Genomic DNA, 26,600 nt, shown 5'->3' with positions numbered 1-26,600 from the left:
TGTGAAATATAGAAATTCGCAAATCACTCACCGTTGAGTACGTGAACGGTGATAGACTTTGGTTGAGCGTTGCTTGGATTACAAGTATATCGGCCGGAGTCCGATGGTTTCGCTTCCTGTACCAACAGGAAGCTAGTGGTCGTGTCACCCTTCTCGGTGACCACGGATACGCCACCTCTGGTCGAGTCGTAGCTGATTATCTGCAACAAAGAACGGAAGGATGCTTTCAGTGAACAGTTGTGCTTCGAAACTGTTCAAGTCTGACGAGAAATAAGAAATAGGATCTTCGTAACGACTTTCCTCCCTTTTATTCAGCGGATGAACCAGCCAAGAATGAAGGAAGATAAGCTCTTGGGAGTACACGGCGACAATATTAATTCTTCTTCTACGGTGTAAGTAGAAATAAGGATAGTCAGGTACTTCTTTTACATTTTTTTGTAATTAAAAAATTGAAGTTGCATGAGACTGTACATAAAGATTGAAAAAGGGTAACAAAAACGTGCTACGATACACACTGTAGACTTATGTAAAGGTTCTGTTTATCTTGTTCCAGTTGAAGTTACTCGCGAGTGTTTCTTTAACAGGGGTTACAAGGGTTGACGTTCGTTTGTAAGGCTGAGAGAAGTAGAGCTGTCGTGAGAGCCGAGACGAATTTCTAAATAAATCATCCGAAACTCGAGCCTTCGGTGCGTTGTTCTCGTACCCCGTTTTAGAAATATCTGCAGGGGGTATTCTTCAAGGAATACCTTGAAACTTGTCTTCAAGTTATGACCAAAAGAATTGCTATAAAAAATTTCATTATCGAAAGGTAATAATTCAAGGCCTAATGATTTGTATCACTTACGGATCCACATCTAAGTAGAACAGGTAAACAATAAAACTGGCATGCACTGTCTGAGTTGAACATTTTAGAGTTCATTAACAAATTGCTATAAAAAATTTCATTATCGAAAGGTAATAATTCAAGGCCTAATGATTTGTATCACTTACGGATCCACATATAAGTAGAACAGGTAAACAATAAAACTGGCATACACTGTCCGAGTTGAACATTTTAGAGTTCATTAACTAAATGTGAAAATGCAATTTTCGGACGAAAAAATTCTAACTGGCGTGTTCGATACGTTAGCTCTCTCCCTTGTATCCCTTACATCCCTGTATCACTAATATCTCTGTACATGTATGTTACACCTCCGTTTCGCACTACAAAATTAATTACTCGATGTACAGAATGAAAAATCCTGATGAAATATGCAGCCACGAAGATGTTAAGAAGATTTCCTTCGAGAAAAAGAATTTCGCCGAAGTGCTTTGGTATCAGGTGGAACTTTTGAAATTAAAAACACGAAGTGAGCGCGAGAGAACTTCAAAGGAGAACATAGAATAATGCATACCACCGAACAACGGTACCTAAAGAAGTTCACTAACTCTTCTTCCAATATAAAAGTATTTTGAATCTGAAACCTATGAAAACAAGTTGAGGAAGAACTCGTAAAAACGATACGACTCGTTCTCCAATAAGACATGAAAATGGCACGAGAAAAATCATAAAAGAGGGACGAAATGGTGGAGATTGGTCAAAGAGGAGGTCAAAATTTGACACCGTCAGATTTCCAAGTTCTCTATTCGATGTCGGCGAGGAGAATGCGGTGCGATTCAACGAACCAGATAATTTTCTCTGCATCGTGGAGTCGGTAATTCGGGCAAGTTTTAAACGCGTGCGGAACGAGAGAGTTGGTATGACCCCGAAAAGAGAAAATGGAAATGGGAAGGAAGCGAGGAGAGTCTCGTCAGCCTCATTACGCGTTCATAGGAGAAATCGAGATCCCACGGGATCCTCGACAAATCCGATGGAACATCTTGGACTCAATGGTCCATTGGAATGCTTTCCACCCAGCACATTACTACTTTTGTCTTATCAGTCTTCTCCCGTGCCCTGATAACGACTCCCTTGTCCCCCATTCTTTCTACATTTTTCTTTTTCCTCCCCTTCGTCTCTCCTCTTGTCGCTTCGTCGTGCGACCTTTGCCCCGCAGCTACCATCTTAATTTATCTACTTCATTTAAATCGATAGCCTTTCAAGCTTTGATTGAATCCTTCAGGATCACTCGAACGATTCTCTTTATTACACCGACTCGATTTAGAGACACGGAAAACTTGCTACTCGAACTTCAATTTATCTCAACGGATATCAACGAGGTATTCGACTTAATTCTTGCGGTTCTTAATGAATAGGACCAGGATAATATTGAGAAAGTTATAAGAGCGTGAGAAAGTATTAGGATTCTTAAATATTGTTTCAATTTGTTGTAGCACTTGAATCATTTACATTTAGAATATTCTTTTTTCTTTATCCGAATTCACTATAATAACATCGAGTAAGGAATAATGAAATTTATGTGCAAAAGGGGATTTTGATAGCACGACAGCCTCGCAAGATGTCATCTAAATTTCCATCCCAGAAATTGTATGAAACATCCAGAGCGAAAGTGCAAACAGCGAAAACAAGGCGTTTCCTTCGTCCGGTGTGCTGTTTCATTTTCCACAAAACATAGTTCTAGTTTCGTGGTCCAATTGTTTCCTCATTTGTTGGGGGTCGACGGAGATACAAGCTGTTCGCCGCTGCAACGCGAGATTGGCTTTTATTTCGCGATTTCTCACCAGCCTCATCGTTCCCGTTTGAAAAGTTAAAAAAAAAAAGAAAAAATACGGTGTTTCCATAAAATCGATGTTACCCGCTAATATTATTACTGGTGCACAAAGTTCTTGTTACACCTTTGTGCCCGTGCCCTGGCAATGTTTCTGTGTCAGCTGGAAACAAAAGGAACATCAAACACACCGGTGTTCGAATTCATCCAAGAGTCATGGATTTTTTTTTTTTTTAATTAAAGAATCATACTCTGTAAAAATTCTGAGATGATTCTTTCGGATTGCTGATATTGTTTTGATAAAAAATTAATGTTGCACTGATGCCCCAGGGGTATGTGGCACGTTTCAAAGAAAACGCTCGGTTGATGACAATTTTTGTAACCTTTCTGTGCCCAACGTTTACAATTTTGTAGCTCGATTTTACGTTGACAAGCGCTTTGTTAGAGCGTTAATAAATTGGAGAGCAATAACAGTTTCTTCGTCGCTTGGTTGCAATATTTTCCCGTGGAACGTTTAAGCTCGCCTCGTATTTTCCACTTTTTATTCGACGACTAACAATGTAGTAGTCGTTTTCCACGAAATTTCACGCGATCGCGAGCGTGATCGTCGTTAGATTTTTTTTTCTCTTTCAAACCGAAGTTACATCGTCGAAAGAGAAAGGGAGGAGGGTAACAAAAGGCGATGAAATGTGTCCACCTTTATTTGTCGTGCTCGATGCCGGAAAATAGGACGCTTTCACGCCAAGTCACGCATGAAGATAACACGAGCTTTCGACCTTCCCTCTCGAGGACTAGTTCCGTGCTTTTTTACAGACACCCGAGCCTGAAATTGTATCCGACAGGTAAACAGTTGTAAATAAAGCACGCTGTCGTCGACTGTGTGCCCTGTCCTACAGAAAAAGAATGTTTTTCCTCCGTGTGTTGCTGTGAGTGAGGCGCAATTAACGCTGCTACCAGAGTGTCGCAGAGTAAATACCCTCCTGTTTTTTCACGGAAGTATCGACGAACGGTAGAAGCGTTCAAATTTCTTTTATTCTTGTAAACGATTAAAGTCACGTAAGATTTCACCGCAAAATAAAAGAATTAAGTAAGCGAGTTGATTGTCAAAGCTTCCACATTTTTCTTTTCTTATTCTTGTATAAATGAATAATTTTACAACTACAACATTATTAACGACCGATATAAATGCCTTTCTTTGTAGAATTTTAAATAAATCAGTTTGATTAATGCAAGATTTACCTGTGAATTTTTATTACCAAACCGTCAGTGCATGTAATTCTTCCTTTGTGCAATTTTTTCCTCCTGTTAATGCCTTTAAGGGAATTGCTTATATTTATGCACGGTATCAACGTAAACCAGGAAAAAGAAAATTTTGAATTTACTTATGTAAATGCTTATGAATATTTATGTCGTTTGCATAATCCGAAAGCAAGCACGATATGCTGTTAATGGGAGTAAGGCTTACGTTAACGGTATCGAAAACTGTCTGGCACGCGAAACTTTCCCGATGAAGGTTACATCCAGTCGAAATCGAAGAAGCTCGAACTTTTATCGTATCGGTTTAAGTTTCGCAAAGTTTGCTGGAACGATGGAACTTAAACGATAAACAAGAACCGATTACGACGAGTGGAAAGTTTGGATTACTTACGCGAAATCAGTGTAATTTTCAATAGGATGCTTTTAATTTTTTATATTGGTAATTCTATCTTTTCGACACTATGTACTTTTATTTATTGTGGACAAATTTTATTTGAAAAAATTTGGGATCTAATTTTATTCAAAACATCATTGCATACCTTTCCTACGTCTGACTTATCGCTGACCCGTCTCCCTATATTCGGGGGTTAATGTATTAATTACGCAAGGTAAACTTATAGCGTGAGTTCGACCCTATTGATCGAGATTTTTGGTTCATTGTTACACACGAAAGTTACAAATCCATGAGATACGCTTTTATTTGGGTCTCTTTAATACCGTGGAAAGCGATTTGGCAGCGTCTTTGCTCTGCCTTTTTGGCAATCGTCCACGATCGCCACATAAATAAAGCGCGATATTCTATATAATTTATCAATTCCTTAATAGGATTTCATGCGATTAAACTGATTGAAAGCATCGAATCGTATTAATTGCTGTATCCGTGATGAAATAAAAGCAGCATTCACAGAATGTTATATCGATTTTCTTTTATTTGTCGATGAAATAAGAGACGTATAATTGGAATACTTCTCAAATATTTGCAGATAAAAAAAAAATAAATATTTGAACCATGAAATTCGACGATTTCAAAAGAGTCCAGGTATCCTCTGTCGATGACACACTTTCGAATATTTCCTAAAAACGAAAAAGAACGGTGACCTAAAAAATCACCTAATGAAATGTAACCAGACGAATCGACGAGCACCGCTGCAGTAGTAATGTAGGATATAAAGTAATAAGTAGGAAATTTCAAGAGGAAGATCAGTTAACCTCGAATCCCTTTTAGTCGAAAGGATATCCTTGTGTATCTCCTTGTCTGTAGAAGGCAGAATTTCCTTCTGGATATTGTGAACTTTCGGTTTCCTAAACAAGGTAATTTATGTTCCCTTGTAAACATAGAAGCGAAAAACTAAATGAAGTTTTATAGCTCCATTTTCTTTCGACCTTACTGTTAGCTGCTATTGGTTCGTCGAGGAGAACACAATGAGTACACGGAAACACTGTATATTTAAAAAGGGAATTTTTAAAACTTTAAGAACTTTGTCAACATTTTCGAAAGTTAGAAAATATTTGGAAAACTTAACGCTTTCGAAAAGTCGAAAATTTCTAATTAAATTAAAGACGATCTTTTCTTATTTAACCCTGGAATAATCTACAAAATTTCGATTCACAGAAACTCTGAATCGACGATCAATTTGAAAAGGTTCCACGTCGACACCAGCGAGCTGAATCTCGACACGTAAAAATATCGAGGAAAGAAAGGAGGCTACACGAGACACGTCTGGTTTCGTTGGGATCGGGTGAAAAGGCAACCGGCAAATTGTTAAGTCAATTTAATTGCAAGCAACCTGGTCTTCTCTATTTACAAACGCGTATGTACAGAGAAATATACGCTCGGATGTGGCATCACACACGTACGCGGCCTCGCTGCACAGAGACAAATCCTCAGATATACAGCCGGGGCAACCTCTCGACAAAACACACGTTCCTGGTTGCACGTGGATGGAACAGAGAGACACCGTCTCGAAATTCAATCGAAATCAAAGGGATGAGGTTTATTGGAGCGTAAGAGGAAACCCCAGCGAACTCCGAGGATTCCTTGCGGCTGGAAAATGTTTCGTCGCGTGGATCGATCGATCCACCTAGCTTATCATCGAAGGATTGCAATTTCACTTCGTTCCCATGGGACGATTTCAGTTCCCTTCCTTATCGCTCTACCTACAAAACCATCTTCGACGCTAACACCTCCGTCATTTTTTGCCAATCGTTGCATTCGCCTGGAATCGTCACTCTGACTGATGTCCACTTCGTTTTTTTCTTCTGATTTCTATACATTCTTTATATTTTAAATTCAAATAATTAGCGCGGAATTACTGATAGCAATGGAAACCGTAATACGCAGATGGTGAAGCAGATTCAAAGACAAATTAGCCACGATCATCCCTCAGAATGTGGTCAGTTCATGCTGGTAGGTACCCGAAAGTTCTACAATCTTAGCGTTATTCCTTAATTGCTCAGGTTATCTAGATTTAATTACAAAATTCCAGTTAAATCACTGCTAGAGGGTAAGATTCTATCCCATTGTTTCTTCGAACCGTTTCGAAATGGAAATTATTTTATTTTAATCCGAATGAATTAAAATTGCGGCAATTTATTAAGGAAAGGAACTCGTGAACTGTAAATTCATTCGAAGACACGCGTGCATGTGCGGAGGTGCACATTACCGTTCGCAAAGGATATTTATACGAATATCTGGGAAGGCAACCAAGGCTCGTTAGAATGAATGCATGGTCCTACTATCGTTTTGCAAATTACCACGGTCCCCGTTGTCTCGTGAACAGTTGCAAGCCTGTTTCGCCTTCATGCGTTAATCATGCACCGGTGGAATTCATCTTAAAGCTTACAGCTTCCGCTCGCTAGCGAATCCCGTAGTTGTTGGCCAGACTTAATGAGTCTAATGGTGTCTCACAAGCACCATTATCAGTTGCACACCGTTCAGGATATAACGGTTCGTAACGTCAACGTTATCGAAATTTATTGCACCTTCGTTGGCAAACGGTCGACCGTGTGCTAATTGTTTTATAGACTTCTCTACTTGAATAGATATGATGTGGTAATTGTTTCTGATTTCGCGGGGTATGTCACCCTCTACGTAAAAGAAAAATAATAGCTAGATAGCGGTGGAGAAAAATCACGTATAATCATCCTTTGAAACTTTCTATCGATAGTTTAGTTGCGTTCAGTAGATCAGCACGAAGTAATGGAAGTTGCAGACAGGATATAAAAGGGAGAAAAAAGAAAAACGAACCGGAGGGGAGGAGGAAGCAAATTAATCCCGAGCGAGGAACGGATTTCAGACGACGTCGAAAATTCTAAAGTAACTTCGTTAAAGCAGAAACTGAAAATTCACTTTACTCCCGCTCAGGATGGGAGTTTCAAGATATCAGCCGGCAGCAAGGCTCTCAAGAGTTATTATCACCATCAATTATCCTCGCGCAAAGTTGACATCGGTGCAAGCCGTCCCGGTTATAAATTACAGTTTCGCGATGTCTTCGTATTTGCTCTTGTTCTTGAATTATGAACGCGGTGCGTTTTGTTGGGCATGTTTTCGCCTTCGTGAAAAAAAAAAAAAATAGTATACTCACAGCATCGTTATGGTTCCAAAATATGTAGGCTGGAGGTTCTGGACTTTGCAGGACTACGCACGTTAGGTTGATCGTGCTGCCTCGGTTAATGTACAAATCCGGAGCACCCAGGATCTCCGTTTTCGGTTCTGAAAAATACAAATTTTCATCGCATTTATCTATCAGTTTTGTATAGTCTTCGAATTTTTTTCAAATAACCAATAACCCTTCTACATATTTATCAGGTGGAAAAATGCTGGCCAGGCCGATATTTATAGTCGATTCGGTTCGCCGGACCGTTTTGTGTCCTTTCGAGGAACCGAAGAGCGATGCGGTTGACCTGGCCCTTGTACGCAGCTCGAAAGAGCACTTTGAAGTGGCTCATATGTAGTATCCGGCGCGTTGTGTATCGTCAAAGAGAAAAAGAGACACGGAAACAGTTGGATCTCTGATGGTCGAGAGTAAGCGAGACAGCTAGAAGGAGGAAGAGGTCGGTAAAGGTTAGCGAGGAAGAGAAGAAGATAGTCGAACGGGGATGAAGGGAAAAAGAGTTTTGGCTAGGGTGAACGAATCTGTACGGTTGTGTAAAAGCGATGCGTGTGTACATGTGCGAGCGTATGGTGCACAACGTAGAAAGATAGGGAAGAGGTCACTCGGTATAGATCGATGTGAATATTTTCCGGACGGCCTCCTCTTCGGGGATTGACCGAAATAACCGGGCACCGTACTTTACGGCTTTGTGCAGTAGATGATATCAGAGATAGTTATGACCCCTTCACGGCAACCTTTCCTTCCATTTTCTTACCTCCATGATGCTTCTTCCTTTATTTTAAAATTTCAAATAATATATGCAAGTATGTCAAAAATGTACATTTTAATCTTTATCTTTACCACGTTCTTTTTGGAATCTTTCATTTGATGTTTCTACCATCGTTTTTGTTCGATATTTTCGCGAGCGGCCATGTCGTTGATCCGGGGTCGTAGCAAAAGCTGGGCACGTTTATCGTGGTTTAAGAGAACACCTTTGAATCGAACATTGTTCGACGTTGCACGCCGTTTTTATTATTCACGGAGTCGTACGCTTCTCCCATCCCGCTTTGTCATCGTTTAAGCTCTCGGATTGCAAAAGAAAACTGAACCGGTATTTCCGTCTGTCGGTACGCTACAAAGCTTCCAAATATAACATCATATTTTTATTCTCCTCTACAATAAAAAATGTTATTATATTTACTATTCACCTTTGCAATATAAATCTTTTTTACGATCAAGGTTTAAAATATATAGAAGTTGATGAATAAAAAAATTTTTTCGAACAACAATTTTTCAGTTTACTATTTTTATTCTCCGATTTTCGCTCGTTCGTCCTGTTTCCATTTTGATCACAGATTTTTTTTCTCCTTTAATTTCGCCCGACCTTTCCTCGACCAAATCACTTGTCCGGGATATAGCGAAAGCTGATCGATATCAGGGATATACGCGAAACGCTTTAACGTTGGTTAACCGCAAATGAGAGGCGAACTGGTCGGACGACGCCGTCCGCGTGGATTCGAATCACGTATTGGCCCTCGTACACGATTTTAGTCCGGTACTTTGAAAAAGGTGTACCCATCCCCTTAAAATTCTAATTAGTGGACTAAGAGTGCCCTTACTCGACCGAACTGTACGTAGCAACGAGAGGTTGGACACTTCTGATTCGTCCTTCAGCTTGTTAGAAAGAAGTGTCGACGAGAGAAACTGATTGGATTTTCAATACTCGAATTCTAAGTATCATCGTTGAAGTTCATATCGTTGATTGAATTTATTAGTGATCTATGAAAAATTGGGCTGTCGATATAGCGTACCGATGTCTGACCAATATGATTTATACTACTTGGAAGTGTCTTCAATTCCTTCTCTCTTAGTGTGGTAACGATATTGACCATACTATGTAAAGATATTTCATTTTAATGTACACAAATGTATCGGAAAGCTTTGATGCATGAATATTAGTAGAGACACGGGTCTTTTGTTTGGGCTCCATTGATACAAATCTAGATAGAGCATTAATCTTCCGGTGACACTGAATAATCTGCTATAATACAATGGTATTGTAGTCAATATTGGCACACACGAAATATGGACCAGCTCCATTCGAGAGAAATCATTCCGACTTACTATATAAATTTCAATGGCTTCGTAGCAGTATTTCTCTTTGATGTAATGTGAGAAAATGTATTACAGAATCTGTATAGTTCAATTAAAATACATCAGCTCTGAATTTCTTGCAAAAATTTTAAAGAAATATCAAAGGATATATATAACTAAAATGAAGATGCAAACTGTATATCACAGGAATTTCCGTCAATTAAATAAAGAAGATGTTGGAATAGTGTTGACTATCAATGGTAGAATTTCAATGGTGTTCGATCGAGGCAGAGGCATCATTGATCCCTGTGTCGTCAATCGTACGGTGTTACGCTTTTGTACTTAGGGATGCTATTTGTTGAGGAGTCCACAAAGCGTACTTGCTTGCTTCGTTGTTGACACTCGACCTAAATAAAGCACCGTCCACAATGACCTGATACCTTTAGCAAGAACAGACTTTCTAGGAGTCACATGGAGGGGATTGGACACAGAGAAATGGACAGATAGATCATAGAGAGAATAAATCGAAAATGTAAATTGCACTAAATTAAAGCGATTATGTAATGAATAATGATCCAAAATATAAGAGTTGTATCATTACATTAATTGGAAGCAAAACGATGCTTCTATAATCCCACCTGTTGTTGTCTTTGCTTAATTAACATGGCATTAATTTCGTACGCGTTGAATTAATGCAGAGTTTATCGAGTTTGTTACACGACAGCTACTGATGAAAATAATGTCGCGCATACGTAAATCCGATATGTGTAAATCATTTGCAATTAATTAATTAAATGAATATCGTGATATTACATCGCTCAAAGGGCTGAAACGTTGATTTGTTATGGGTAATAAATACTCATTAATTAAGAATTGAAAATAATTTAAAAATGGGAACAACCAGCATTAATCTGGAATACAGCAACAACAACAGAGTCATAAATTTTTAAAAGAAACTTCCACAGCACTCGTTAAACCAAATTTCCCAGAAGATGCAGTTACCCCTATCTCTTCCTTAAAATATTCCGTCAGTGTATCACGACGTAAACAAAGAAACATTCTCAACTAGGAGGTTCGAATAAAATTTATTATCTACAAGAGGACGAAGGAATATCTTCTAGAAAGCTCATTCGTTTCGGCAAAGTGGGTCGCTAGGAAGGTTTCTTGGAAGGACAAAACGATTCGAGACAAACTATGAACTACCGAGTTTACATTTGAGAATCGTAAACGTTCTCGCACGTGAGGTTGTTGCAATGATTTCTCGTCAGACTCTGCGAACAGAATGCAAAAGCTTTTCTTTGCCTTTGCTACCAGCTCGACCGTAAACTTTCGCAATTCTTTTCATCGTCCGTGTTGAAGCTTCTTTTAACTCGGAGAAGAGTTTTAGTTATCTAAGAATATTTTATGCAGATTAATTTCGTGTACTCGCCCGGGGCGCTAGAATAACTGTCCCAAAGGCATCGAACTGCCCCGGATTTGCCTACCCTTTCGTCAAATATCGAAAGGGGAATCTATTACTCGACGAAGTTCCGTCGAGAATTGTACATAGAAACGTCGATTATTGGAAACTGCTAAGGGGATCTGTCCCCTTTGGACGACTAAAGTTTCTGATAATCGATAACCCTAGATAAATAGACTGTACGATACATTGAACTGATGGTAATCAGAGATTCATTGAAGAAATAAACCAGAGCAATGAGTTCAAAATTGCACTACTCGAGACTGTTTAAGTCAACTAATTAGAAATCTCACGATACTACAACGAAAGTGCTACTTGAACGCAACTAACAGTTAGAAAGGTACAATTACTGTTGCATGTAAATTTCAACTTCTGAACTTTTCTCAGCTAATATACATTTCCTTGTGGTTAATTTCTTAAATTATTACTCACTGGCGAAATCGAGATTCGTTTCATTTTACGTTCTCGACGACCGAGAAACGAAATGGATACTTGGTTTTACGTTCGAAAGATAGTTTGCTTATCGTCGTAGTTCGAGCATCGCTATTTCGAGGCGACGTTCCCCACGGTCGACAGTTTTTCGCTTGGACGAGCCGAATTTTCAACGCGAAGAGGCAGCTCCTAGACGCTCCGCGAAGCGCGAACGACTGCGATGAAACGAAATTATACATTCGCGTCGATATTCTTCAGCATGGTTTCATGGAAACAAGCTGCGAAGTGTATCTATGTAGGTTTCACATACGTATCGCGGCAAACCACTTATCGTGATTATTCCTCACGTGGTTTGTTTTCCCGAGAAAGTTCTAACATTTTCGCGAGATTAAAAACGGATAGCAAAATTGGATTCTTAAGATCGTTAATTGGAGCTCCAAATTTTTAAATTTAAAATATGCAGATTGCATTTTAAGGTGTTAATAAATAAAAGATAACTAAAGCTAAATAAATAAATAAATAACAATACACAGAATTAAGAATCCAGGCGTTTAGAAAGTACAATACCCATGGATAAAAAGTTGCTAAAAAACAAACTTCCACCGAGGCTGTTGAAAAATAATATTCCGCAGCCCCGTTGGTCGTCCTAAATTCTGCTACACGGTTTTCGTCGTTCTAGCAACGACCGTTGCAAAAGATAACGTTCGTCATTTAATGCTAAAAGCTTGGCTATCATTTTCCTATCGTTACTTCATCTCTTATTTCTATGCTCAATTTCTTTGTGCTCGTTGCGTTTTCGTATATTCTTTTCTAGTTTCGTTTCTCTATCGAAAAGTATCCATTTCCAAGCGCCTTCTATTTTCTAGTAAATTGTAAATATCATGGATGGGCGGGAACGAGAAATTGTGTTCGAATAGGGTTGCTTACAGTCAAAAGGTTCGACCTTACATATGGAAATAAGACCATCCCGATATACCGGGAATGGTTGTATTTCAGGAAATTGAAATTTGTTCGTCCTCCCTTTATCGAATCAAAAGATTGAACGTAGCCCCAATTTCGTATGGGTGTGATGTGTAATCTTTGCTGAAAAGTATACGATAAAGGGACGATTTTATAGGTCATTGACACACATCCTTCTTAAAGAAAAAATTTTCCATTTCTTCGCCTACTTTAATCGCACGAAGGTAAACGATTAAACATTTAGATACCTCATTGATTTCAATAAAGAAGGAATTTGTTTTACAAATTTCGTAAATATACAGAGCAGTTCTTTGTTTCTATTAGGACAGGAAACATTTTTGTCGAAGCAGAAACATTGCCACGATCGATAGGACGGATACAAGGATGTTCGGGCAAACAGAAAGACGTCGTTTACATTTTCTTTTGGGAAGCAAGCGAGTTCAATCAAAAGTAAACGAAAAAAGAAAAAGGGTATATTGTTGTCTTACCGCCCCATGCAAGACAGTCTTTTTCCAGCTTTCAACCGACTACACTTTATGCCCCGACGACACGTATATAGAGATGCTCCTGTCGCGAAATCCCCAAAGGGCAGTTACGTGGGTGCATACCTAATCAGAGAGACGTCCTGCAGAATACTTGAAAGCCTGGATTCTCGTGATTCGTTCTATGCCAAGATATTCGCGAACCTTTGTTAGAACATGTTCCTAAAGGACAACGCAAACTGTCATTTCGTCGTACTCCCATCGGATGCACCCTTGCAATGGGAGAGAGCTTTTTCTTCTCAACGACTATTAATTTTCCGAACAACAAAAAGAGAATCATGGAATGGCTCAATGAAAAGATCCTCGTGTTATTTCTATATTAACACCATACAATAGTAAAAAATATTTACTTAAAAATATACATAGTTGTTCATCTACATTTTTGCACTTCATCTTGTTTCATCTCCACTAGTTTCCTTTTTTTTCTTTTTATTTTATAGTTGGTCGCGATCGTATAACATGCTCGACGAACGATCGCGCCATGCGAAACAAACTGTACAAAGGACATAAACGTGGATGTATGTACGTGACGTCGAAGCTTTACGAGCTGCCAGACACGCTAAAATTTCAGCAGACATAGTTGCACACTGTGCACCATTGAACGAGTGAGCTATTCTTCCGAAACTGCGCATCGATGAATTATTTAATACTTTAATAAATATCACGAGTGTTGAAGCGACAAACGCGTTTAATCGAATTAGCAATTATACTGTTATTAATTACTATACATCATTATAGAAAAGAAAGAATTAGACAATTATCGATCGGTCGTAGTTGTGAAACAAGGATGTTTTTAAATAAAATATGGTTGACTAAGCGAGCATTCCAATATCTCGCTACGTAGCTGATAAATTTCAATTAATATTATCGGCGTATCAGTCTGTTCAGCTTTTTCATTTTCACGATGCTTTCCTCATCCTTCCCTCCCACGTCAAATCCTATACCTTTCGCAATGGGATTTAATTTGCACGGAAGCTGTCGGTATAACTATCATTTCGACGTATTTCTCTTTTTTTTTTTTTACTTTCCTCCACGGTATTGCCGTCGAAACTGTATAATATTATTTTCATATTTCACTCATCGGCACGTCGATACGTCGCGCGTATTTCCTGGGAACAGCGAGTAAAATGGATCGCAGAGCGAAATTTGTTAAATATTAAGAAGTGCATCGTTCGCAGTCGATAAATTGGAGGAGGGTTAAATTTTTACGTGGATCCTGTGTCAGTGAGAATTTTCAGAAAAACCTTCAGACATATTATCTCCAGGATCTTTCCAATTGAGCGAGAAATGGATAGAATGGGTTCGATATGTTCCATCTCATGGTAAGACGAAGAATAGATTTCCGGAAATCTTCAATGTTGTCTACGAAGCAGAAATTCCATTGATCGGTGATTTGTTTCTTTTTATTTGGAAATAAAAATTTACTAGTACCGCTTGAAAAAAAAGGTGGACGTGAAAAAAAAAAGATCTCTGACGGGATTAATTCGCGGTTTAAATAGCGAAACGATAAATTAATTCGCTGTCGGAATTAACGAAACACTTCGAGTTGCCAGGTTTCCGCTAATTAGCAATTTAACCGTCAACTGTGTCGCGAACAATACGGCTTGTTTCTCTCATTAATTCACCACTTACGCGGGATGCGTCGTGTCTTCGCAAACTACGCTAATATTCGCTGCCGTCGACGGATCCATCAAAGTTTACGCCAACAAAGTTTATATAGCTGCTCGTGCAAGTTGTTGCAGACTAACGACAGACCGAGATACAATGCGAGGCTTTTGCAAAAATTTCAACTTCTACCGAAACCGATGGAGTCACTTACGGTCGTTTGTCTAATGAATCTCTTTATTCTCGATATTGTTTCGAGGAAGGCTCAAGCACGAATGAATGTATTGTCGCGCTTCGACACGGCTGCCGCCGCTCGCTATTAATCCGAATGTTTGGGCTAAGGGATTATCCCTGCCTCAAGGGCAATGCCGATTCTGCCGGTTTCACCGGTAGCCTGGCGGTCCCGGAAAGATTTCTCTTTCCGTGCACACATTAACCTTCATGATCTCAGGAGCCTGCTCCTGGCGAGGTCGGAAACTGCCATAGGTCGACACCTGCGTCAACCCTTAACAGCCACAAAAAACTCTAGTTGGCACGCTTCTCTCTATTTTATCGGTTCATTCAAAAAATGATCAAACACTCGTGACTCCAGCCGGCCTCGAGTCGTACTCATAATCATTCTTCACTTACACTTATTAATTTCACAAAGGTAAAGCAAGCAAAGTTAAATCTTAGATGGAAAAATGGCACACCATCGTAAATTCCACATTTTATGACTTACAACACCATCCTACACTAATTGTAAGTTGTACAAATCAAACAAAATAAACTTTTATTACAATTAAATTCAACAAATCACAACTAAGTTGTACCAATCGAACAAAATAAACTTTTTCAATCAAAACTCAATAGATTAATTTGCATTCACTCGTTACAGTCACATTAATATTTTATAGAATTTGTGGTATTTTTTGTTACAAGAAAACTGGTTAATCGTGCAACGAAACCGATATCCAGCGACTAACTTCAATTGCACCACTTTCACAGGGATTCTTACACTGTCTTACAGAAATCTTCCGCGTTATTGTTCGTTCACGGAGCCGCGAAACGAGTCGGCATAAAATATGACTCCAACAGTTGGAGAACCTCGAGAAAGTTCAGATGGAATCCAGTTCAGACGGAATCAAAGAAAGGGTAAGAAAGGGGAGGAGGAACGAAAGAAGAACGGTGGAGAGATACATTGTGACGTTTCTCAAAGACGGACGAAACTTTCAAAGACAATGATTGCTCTTGTCTCCGGAAGTCCCTAGAAAGACCTAATTGGAGCTAAGCGCGATTCCTGCCGCTCCTCTGACCTGGCTTCGATTAATCGTGCAAAAATCGAGATGTTTTACAGTTTGCCGTCAACATCCATCACTGTTTTTTTATTTTTTTATTATTCCTCTACGAAAGAGAAAAGCAAAGGATTTGAGCTCAGGTTCCTTTCTTGTTTTCCGCCTCGCCAGCTTTGCTACTGATTTAATTACCAACCCAGAGGTGCCGGAGGAAATTTCGAATGAAATTAAACGTCGCCTCGATACTTTGAGAAAATTGAACTGTCACTTTTAAAGTTACGACTCCCCCTTGCCGGATAGAAAGAAAAGGATTAATATTTTATCTAAAATTATGACGAACGAACGTTTAAGTTCGTTCCCCTTTAAAACACCTCGTCTCTTTGTCGCGAAAAGATAATACACGCATTAAAAAGAGGTTTGCTTTTGTGGGAGCTCCGAGAAATCCAGAATTCACTCGGTCCGTTAACGACCCTGGACACGCGAGAGAAGGAATGCTCGGTTAGAAACGGAGAAGAATGCCTAACGACTAGAAGATGAGCACGTCCGCTGATAAGACGAGTCTTTATAAACCCAACCGGCTAGAAGACGCCGGCAACAAAGCGAAAAGAGAAAAAAGACGTTCCATTGAGCGTAGAATAAACCAAGCCTGGGTTTTATCAGTCATTTGTGATTTTCATTTTATCGCTTCTCTTTATTGTCCCGTGATGGACAGACAGTCGTTCGCCGTTCCGCGACGTTACACGGAACATCGTTCTTTCCTTTGCCGTTGTTCTCCTTAAACAGAAACGAATTTCTTTACGTTCTTAATGAAAGTTCGAAACTTCGGTAACGTGCTTCTCTCCGTAATGAACCAAGTTCCTTAACCGTACTGACAAATATTAAATTCGCTTTACACGCGATGCCGAACTACTAACACGAGTTACGAAGTTAGTACCTCGGTTACATGCAATAAGTTTTAGTAAAATTGGTATTTTTTTAAACATGTTTCTGTGATAAGTGCACATAAATTATCAAGTCAAATTGTATATGGGAAAAAGGTCGTTCTGATGCACTTTACGATAGAACGCACAGAGTGTTACAGATGTAACACATTCTGCGACACTTTAGCAGGAAATAGAGCGACGAATATTATTACCGGGGTCTTTCGTCGTTGTTGATGTCAAGTAAGTTTAGAAAAGTGGAGCGGCTCGTAGCGTTGGATAAATCGTACGACCTACATATTTCAGTAGCACGTGTTTCTTTGCCCTCCTTTGTAATGTCACCGAGTGCTGGATGTCCTATTTACTGGCACACGAAGGGACCAACGTGGAGAATCATTCGTGTGCACGTAATTTCTGTGTAAATGAATAACACACGTGTGTACCGAGGGAATACACCTTCTGATGATCTCCAAACAGAAAAGATCCTTGTTAGCCTTAATACTTAGATGATCATTGAAAATATCATAAGACCAAGGAATTACCATAATTTATTTTTCTACGACGAAACGCAATTTTCCCTTTACCAACATTGTTCCAAGGTAAAAAAGTTTGATCCTAGCGTGAAGTGTACCTTTAGAAATTCGCTGAAATTGTTAGCATACGAATGGGTACTTTCTCTGTTGACCAATTTCGTAAAAGGTCGCATCAAGGATCTCGCCGGAGTTGTCCCAACGGTATCAGTCTCGCATCTGAACCTACCAATTGTCATTTCTGAATCCTTCGAAGGAAAGATCCTTCCAGGAGTTTGCGGGGCCTCTAAAATTCTCTACGAATCGTGTCCTCGCCGGAGATTGCTTCTATTTCAACCCACCCGTGATGCTTCGCAAACCGTACTATTTTTACTTGGGAAAAGATATAAATTGGAATCAGAGAGCGTTAACCAAAATCAAAATCAGCGTTCCATATTCATCAAGGGTACCCTTTGAAGCTGTAGAAGCACTTCAAGTTGGTTATACGTGCTTGCAAGCAAGGTTACACCTTGAAGAGGTTAATATAGAACAAACGGAGACTCGAGACCCTCGAAATGGGGGATGGTAACGCAGGGAAAAGGAGGAGGACGTACCGGAAGAGTTCGCGTACGTGTATACTCGTCGTCTCCGGAGGGTTTTATCTTTTTGGCACGGAATATAGGTAATCGCGCCTTATATTGCTCCGAGAAGCTCTCGTAAAGGCTGGTTTAAAGTGTTTTATCATCGCTGGACCGAGAGGGTGCCATTACTCCGCCTGAAGCAGCCCCTAAACCCTCTCCCATCTCGAGTCTTCCCTCTCGTACCCGCGCCTTGAACGTTCCGCTTTCAGAGGACCTTCGACGCTAAGAAGCTCACGATGAGAAATTGTCTGGCTAAATCCTGTCTCCTTCCACTCGGTCAACCGTGTTTCACCTCGAGTTACGACCGCGTGTATCGTATCTACGTGTTAGATACGCGATTCCCTGTAAATAAGGGGGTAAGCAACGCGTGCACTACACGTGATCCAACGAGATGATATCATCTCTGAAATTTGTTTCAAATTGACTACTTGAAAAGTGCAACGTTGCACTTATAAAAAATAGATCTTATAGTATTCCACTTTTCTTCCCACAATTTCTTTCTATTTCCTTAAATGGTACGATTATTTTATGGAACACTTTCGACGTAGCCTGAGACCTTAAGTAGACGACGATTTAGATGGCATTATCGCCGCTCTTAAAGCAGACGTTTTACTGTTTCAATAGTAATGTCCAAGAATTTTTGGATTTTTTAACTCTGTTTCGCGATAAGAAGATTTCTCATAATTAATAAAACGAGACCTACATTTTTATAAATTCACGCAGCGAATTACACAAAGAAGCGGATATTAATTCGCTCCCGTACGAAAGTAATTTTCATTCAAGTAATTTCTTGCAGGTACACTCCTCTATTTTTTTACATTAACGTATGTACGAGTACGTTTGCGGGAAATGAAGAAGAGATGGACGATTTTTGCAAAAATTCCGTGGAAGAACCGTACCGGGGAAAATTCGAGAAGATTAATTCGCAAGACGAGGTCGTTCGTATTGTGAGAGAAGGAAATATTTTCAGTGATATTCACTTCATCATTCCGTTTCCAGCACTTCCCCCGGTCCTACATGTACGTCAGTTAATATAACTGAAACTCTTACCGATATTACGTTTTTCATATTTCAAGGAAAGAGACAATTCCTCATTTACATCATAAAGAATAAAATATAATTAATGGAGTTAAGATTAATCACTCGCCAAGTCAAATTTATTATTCTTTGACAGAAAATCTTAATTAAAAGTTGTGCAGTTTTATCAATTCCAACGGATGTAGCTATTATACCGTCTACCTAATGTGATATTAATCCTTTCACTGCAAATAATGCACATATGTGTCCAATGAAAGCTACCGGTGCAGACTATGGACGCGTATCTGCATCCATAGATTATTTCTTTCGAATTATCAAAAATACTAATTACACGCCACATGTTATCATATTATAATGATATGACAAAATACTGAAAAAGAAAAACAAATGAAAAAATAAACTGTGAAATGAAATGGAATAAAAGGAAAAGTAATAAGTGTTATTGACTTGATTCTTATTTCGTACACACAGAACGTTCAAGTCTAGAATCTTCAGCAGTCAAAGGGTTAAAACCATATATAAAAAAAGAAGAAGCGAAAGGTTATATTTAATGCAGATCAGCGAGTCTATCTGCAGTTCAGAATATTCAGTAAAGTTCAGACTGGCCGCAGCAACGTTTCTGCGGGCCAGGATGCAAACACATTTTGCATATGCAAAACCAGGTAATTGCTGATTCTGCGGACAGTTCACCAGTTGACCGTGGACTGGATATGCTAAAATATTTATTTTACCCTTTGTTCGATCAGTAATTTGATCGTTTCAATTGTAAAAGAAAAATTAATGATTGATTTTCATCATCCGTTCGGTTAGTTGCAGTCTAAAGCCCATGGTAAGAATTTTCCAAATTTTTAATTTCGTTTCGTGACCGAAGCACATTGGAACGAATAACATAAATTTACCTTCAAGCAGCTGTACAACAATTGCTGTCGTTATTAAAGGAGAAACGGTAGCCTCAATGCTTTGTGATTAATTATATAGCGGTTAATGAAGAAAGCGCGAGGCTAATTATACCAGAGGCCGGTACTTCTTTTCAGGAATTTCAGACCGTGTTCCGGAGTACGGTTATTTTGCAATTACGTAATGGACGCCAGCTGACCTTTGCCCCGGTGCCAGCAAGAATTACCAGCTTCCGCCCCCGTTATCTTCAGCGAACCTTCTTCACAATCCCGCACAATGAACAAACGATTTATTTTAATTTACTGTCACCCTTATAGGCTGGCCAAAAATGAACATTTCATTATCCAAATAATTAACGTTGTTACCTTCCAGTCACGATTCCAGTAGCAAAAACCTCCTACTTTGCTCGTGATTACAGCTTTGTATTTTCGAAACAAGATAGTTTCGTTGAACTTCCCCTTTACAGCAGAACGGATTATCATAGAATCAAAGCAGCAGCTGAGCTCTGAATAAGCATAATGTTTCCCTTTAAACTTTGCGATTACGGTACCAGATTTATCCCAACATTCCACTTTTCCTCTATGAATAACGCGGGGTTACTGTTTCCCTTGATACTCCGTAAACAATAGCGGGGAACAATAAACGTATACACCTTCTCACTTATCTCGTCGCATTCTTCTTCGCGTTGGTCGTAATTTCAGAAAACGTGGGGGGACCGTTCGGAGCCGAACGCAGTACTAATTAATCGCAGTTAGTTTAACGCGTAGCCGAGATCGCTGTTGGTCTCGGCAAAGACGTTCGTGGGCGGAGAAAGGAGGACGAGCATTATAGATGTACGAAACGCAGGCCCCGACGAAACTTGCGTTATTAAATCCAAGCACGCGGCGCGGAACGAAGCGGAGCAGTGCGGCCGTTGCCACAGCTAGCAAAGCTGACTTTGCCAGCTAGGGTGCAAGGCAGCCTGCCAGATATTGTCTTGCCTGTTTAGACCTGCTCCACTCGTAACTTTGCCCCTCTTCATGGTCTATGTGTGCGCGCTCCAAGCTCGCTTACTATCTCTTCGCGCGTTTCCTTCCACTCACAGACAAGATATTACGCTTGCTTGTACGCTTTGGATGCTTCTCTTTGAATCTTACCAAGGATCATGGAACAGACCTTGCTTTTACACGGAATTGCTTAAACGACCGTGGTCGGAATAATTTTACTACGCTATTTGAAATTCGTATCTTCGAAACTGATACCTTAAGCTAATTGATAATTTCCCCGGTTCGAAAGTAGGTCTTTTTAAAAAAATGGGGGTAAGAGTTCCTTTTAGCACCCCCCTTCGATTGACTGAAAAATTACCAGACTAACTTCTCATGAGTTGTAAGTCAGAAAAACAATTTTTTTTTTGGAGAAAGAACTGCCAGAAGTGAACTGTCCACATAAATCACGACGGTGAATTGATGTGATTGATTAGATGAATTTAAAATCTATTTGTTGTTGTCTAGAATAGTAAGATGGTGGTGATGAAAATGGCCGCAATTTTTCATGAACCAAGAATTTTCGCGTCACGTGACTTACCCACGTGACTCTATTATGCATGAGAAGTTTGCCTGGGGATTTTAAAGTCAATTGAAAGGGGGTGCTAAAAGGAACTTCACCCAAATGGAGAATTATCGAGGCGAAAGGGTAATGGTTGGTTTTTTTTTACATTAAACTACTTCACTTGAGTAATTGCTGTACCACTCTGCTATTATCAAGGGATTTTGCTAACTCCATTTTGCGATCATCCGTCTTCGAAACATACACAGCCGATACGATAGTACATACACAGAAAGTCGCTAAGGATTATGCTTCGATACGACGAAACGTATTAACAGAAAGTCCATCGATCAGCGTAACAAGCTACTGTTATATTCATTAACGCGAAATCAGTAAATACGGTGACCCGTTGAATGACCAAACGCGGCCCAACAATTTACTATACTATACCCTTTCGCTGATTCGCATGTAAATGTTCTTCATGGCTATTCAAAGTTGCTACAAATTCCCTTGTCGCTCCGGGTGCACGTGCAACCACGTAGTCACGCAGTTCAGTCCTGATAGTCCTGCACGGTTATAATTTAAGCAGCCAACGTTCTATTTGGTTCGATCGATGGATTTGAAACTGGAACAAGGTTCCTACCTAAAGGCCGAACGAATTTAACCCTAAATTGTAGACTGCATCGAAATCTCGTCACGATTGTACGTGCACCAACTACTTAGTCGTTCCCAAAATTCTCTAATCTTACATATTTCTTACCTAACTGTAGATCTCTCTTCAAACCATGGAACATTGACTGAAATCCATTTTTCTTGGTAGCCAACGATATTGACACGAATCAAGATTTGAAATCAGATTAAGAATCTAGCTCGAACCTGGCCAAATATAAGTACGTTTATATTTGGAACATCAATTTGTCATTGATGCTATTTTCTGGATAATTCACGTCGTAAACTAGCATACACGTTAAGGGAGAAAGCAATCAGCAGTCAACACGATAGAAACGTTCGTCAATCAAACGGAGCGGAAACGAGCGACGAGCAAAGTTGCATGAGCTCGTGAATTTTCGTGCTACCGATTACCAGGACGACGTTGAAAGAAAATTATATTAGTCCATGCAAAGTTTCGTTTCAATACGATGCTATTTAGTTCATCAGTTCATTTCATGACATCGTATCATTATTTATGTCGCATCAACTTAATGAAATAAGGGCTTAGAAATCTCCAACTCGCACCGTGCACTGTGTTCTTTTATAGATATCAAGAATCTTTCACAAAATTTTACACAAAAATGATAGTTCCCTACTACTTATCTTTCTATATTATATTGCAACAATATTCTCTGAACGTTGTCCAACAACCTGACCGTTCTGCTTCCTCTTTTGTCTTTACTATTCAAGTCTCCTTCTTGCACTTTCCTTTCGAACGTAATCATCGAAGGCGCATTGCGATCATAGGAGTGGCGGCTGTAAAACGATGCAGTTCGTGTCAGTAATAATCGAACGGTAAGTCACGCGATCGGCAATGCTCGTTCTCGGCTTTAATTATTTTTACCTGCCTTTCCTCGCGGCCAATTGCCTTGCCGGGCTTGCGCAACTCCCAAGATAATTCCCCTCTTCGCGAATTAGCTTGTTCGCGGCTCGTGCTTAACGTCCATCGACCGTTCGGCGTTTCGTGGCCCTCGTTAAACGGCAATCCAATTGCGGTATTATCCGTGGAATGGGATTGCTCGTTCGTAAGAACCACGGCTTCCTTCCGTCGATCGTTTTCTTCTTTCCACGAGACTTCAGAGACTTTCTTTCCCTACGCCGAGAGTTGGGGAACGATTAACTTTGCGTTAAATACAAGGGGAGCCTCTATCGAGGTATTTAAAAGAACGAAAAGAGAGATAAAGGATTAAGCCGGAGGACGTTCAAATTTAGGTTAAAGTCTTGGTGGAAAGATTGGATAAATTCGAACGTGGATCTTTCGCCTTCTAGATACTTTCTAGTGGAACTAAATGGTCCAAATGATTTTCTAAGGGTTAAAATTAGAAAATTTTTAAAAGTTTAATATTCCAACAATAGCAGCAACGATTAAACTCTTGGTTGTATCAATAAATACAGATTCTCTGGCGCGTTGGTCGATCACAAAAGGTCTCCAAAGGGAAGGTAACGTGCGCGACGGTCATATTTCGCTTGTGGTCTAACCGACGCTATCGCACGAATGCAAATTCGTCGTGCACGCCTCCAGCACACTACTTACGCCGTGTAAGCACGATCGAGGCACGTTCTATAAAAGTCTCGTAATTCCCTCGGAATTGCGTTCGCTATACGTTTATTCGCGCTGCGTTTCGTTAGTAATAAGCCACTACGATTTGATCGTCGAACACAGCTACGATAATGTAAAAAGAAAAAAAAAAATATCGTTACAATTTCGTATTTGCAATTTCATTAAGATCGAGTGAACGAAAAGTATTCACGATTCTCATGAATCTTTCTTAACGTTTCATTAGATTTTTGCATATCAAATGGCCGATTTGATGACTCAAAGTAAAATAGCATTTGTGGCACAAAATGGTTGCACGAATGTTCAATTAATCTTTGCAGTTTTATAGCTGTACCACGTTCTGTTAGCTAGTGTATCGTTCATGAAGGAGTTTGTATTTTCTTCATCGCGCAGACAGGAAATCGTAAAGGTTCCTCGTAAATTCTCAAACTTGGGATAGAATACGAAGCGATCCACTGATGACCCATGGAACGAGCTAGATACAAGTCCGAAACAGGTGGAAAAGCGGTTGACGACTATGTACTAGGAAAGCGTGGTCGTGTAAAAGCTAGCAAAGTCGTTTGGACGAGTGCCCGATCGTCCTGAATCGAACATATCCGTGAAAACAAGGACGAGAAAGTTCACGGAGATTGCTGGAGCCTTGGCGCACCTGCGTTTACCATCGCTTGTTCGATTTTTATTTACGTTTTGTTTCGAATGAATTTTCATCCCCTGCCATGACGAGGTGAACGCAACACTCGTCTGCGAGTAACGACGAGTCACTTCGATTAATCGAAGCATTCGATTAATTTTCGAAAATTTGAAGTCAACATTGAAATTTGGAAGAACAGGTGACGCATGATAATCGTGGATGCAATCATGTAAATCATTCCAAAATCTGTTTCGATAGTAGATTACCATGAAAATCGATCGATTATCCATACACGGATGCTGCTTGATTATAATCTGGTTCCTCCACGTTGGTACCCCGAGATATTAAGGGAATTTAACTGGAGACCTGGTCATGTTCGAGGTGGGGTTATGACAGTACCCGACGAGGATCACTCTAGTTGGATTGCTAATTGCTAATAGAACTATGACAGAGCTATGAGACAAGCACGTTGTCCCACATACGTTCTCGTTATGACGCGTGCAAAGGGCTTTCTATTCACGTGTTAGCTCGTTCATTTGGTAAACAAGTCATGTGTAAAACTATAGAATAGTAATTACCGTGCAACGGCATGGTTAACGTATATATTAGGTATGTGCAAATTAACCAGTTAGCCGGGATATTTATCAATCAGAAGGGTGTTGTTTACCTCGAACATGCGCACAGAGTTAACTCGAAGTCAACCACTATAATGGTTAACAACAATTCGAAACTCTGTTAAAAATTAAAAATATCCAAGATTTAAGATTTACGTACCGCAACTGCCTAATGAAAGCAACGTGACTATTATGCGGAATAAATCGAGCAGCCGGAAGGAAGGTTAGCAGCTATGGGGTGGGAAAACGCGGTTAATTAGCCTCGACGCGACGAACAGACTACTTGGTGGTGTCACGTGGCACCGCGTAACCTAATTTACCTTCACGAAAGATAGAAAAAAAAAAAAGGGAAATAGAGTGCTTCGGGACAAGCTCGGTCGCACGAGGACGAGAAAGCGGTGGTACGAAACCCGAAGAAAGAAAAATGAAAAATAAATGCGCCTAGGGCAACACGCGGCAACGTCGAGCTTGCAACGCTCTTAACTTTCCCCATAAATTTATTTGTTCCCCCATTCCCTCTCTTTGTCTCGTTCCTCGGCTTATCCTACCTTTACGATACTGTTGAACTTTTGTCAAGAAATACAGTTTCTTCGCCTCCCTCCAAACTTGTTTTCCTTCAATTTCGTTCACCCCTTGACCAGCCGTCTCCTTTCTTCTTTGCTCTCAGCAAACCTTGCTATTAGCCGACCGTCCCTTTTCTTTTTTACGATACTCGAATTAACCTTGGAATCCTTGACATAGTTCCCGAACAATTTTCAACTTCACGCAACCGCTCCAATAAACGAGAATAATAATTAACGAAGTGTTAACACGAAACGAATAGTTATAAAGTTCGTATCGAAATTCTCGCGTTCCTCTAAATTACCAAAACTTTGAAAACTAGGAATAATTTAACACTCGGAACACGAAGAGATGGGATTTCCTGAATTCCTGTTAAAATAAATCATTAAAAAAGAAAATATTAGATTCTTTGTATTATCGTGATATTTCAAAAAAATATGCCGGATCTCTAATCATCGGAAGATCGTCCATCAAATCTTTCAAATCTTCTCGCTGAAAATCCGACGGTTCGGCGAAGCTGGTCGGATTTATTGGAATTTCAGGGTATTAGCTGGGATTCGCTAGAATCTGATCGAACTCGTCCACGTTTCGTCACACTCGTAGTGATCTGCAGATATCCCGTCAGTGTTGAGATTCGAAAATTCTTTTATTACATGTTGCAAGCCGCCGATTAAATGAAATAAATATTTATGGTAATCGCAAATTTATATAAAATACCCCCCTTCGTTATATTAATCTTCCACGAAGGACATTAATCATAAAAATCCGCTGGTTATTACACCAAGTCACGCTTCATTTCTATGCAAGGATCATTCATCCTTCCTTCTTCTTTTTTTTTTTTAAATCAGCAGTTCTTAGTTTCACCGGAAGTCGATGCAACAGCATCGAAGTATTCAGCCCGGTCTGCTCGGTCACGCCGCAGAGGTTTCCGCGTAATTTCTAGCGCGAATCTTTCCATAGTGCTTCTTACACGACTTTTTACTTAGCTCGGAAAACCGGCGGAGTTTAAGAGGCCAGCCGGTTCTTTGGTCGTTTCCTGCGCGTTCCATTTCACGTGTATTTCACCTACGAGTAAACTGGCGAGCATACGCGAGGACAGAGGTAAATCCGCATTGGATCACTCGAAATCCTG

The 26,600-nt window shown here is 39.9% G+C and overlaps 1 protein-coding gene across 4 annotated transcripts in view; it reads right to left on the bottom strand.

The window, feature by feature from the left end:
- LOC117611668 (zwei Ig domain protein zig-8) overlaps positions 1 to 26,600 on the bottom strand; it is a 213,035-nt gene that overhangs the window by 8,174 nt on the left and 178,261 nt on the right. For all 4 annotated transcript variants that reach the window (XM_034339716.2, XM_034339717.2, XM_034339714.2 and 1 more), the window contains exons 5-6: positions 7,490 to 7,617; positions 32 to 200 (exon numbers count right to left, since the gene is read on the bottom strand). In XM_034339716.2, coding sequence (XP_034195607.1) covers positions 32 to 200; positions 7,490 to 7,617 — 297 coding nt within the window. The remainder of the gene's footprint in view (positions 1 to 31; positions 201 to 7,489; positions 7,618 to 26,600) is intronic.

The sequence above is a fragment of the Osmia lignaria genome, chromosome 10 (assembly GCF_051020975.1).
Source record: "Osmia lignaria lignaria isolate PbOS001 chromosome 10, iyOsmLign1, whole genome shotgun sequence".
Taxonomy (NCBI): domain Eukaryota; kingdom Metazoa; phylum Arthropoda; class Insecta; order Hymenoptera; family Megachilidae; genus Osmia; species Osmia lignaria.
Note: the sequence above shows the minus strand (reverse complement) of the source record. Positions and strands in the feature narration are given on the sequence as shown.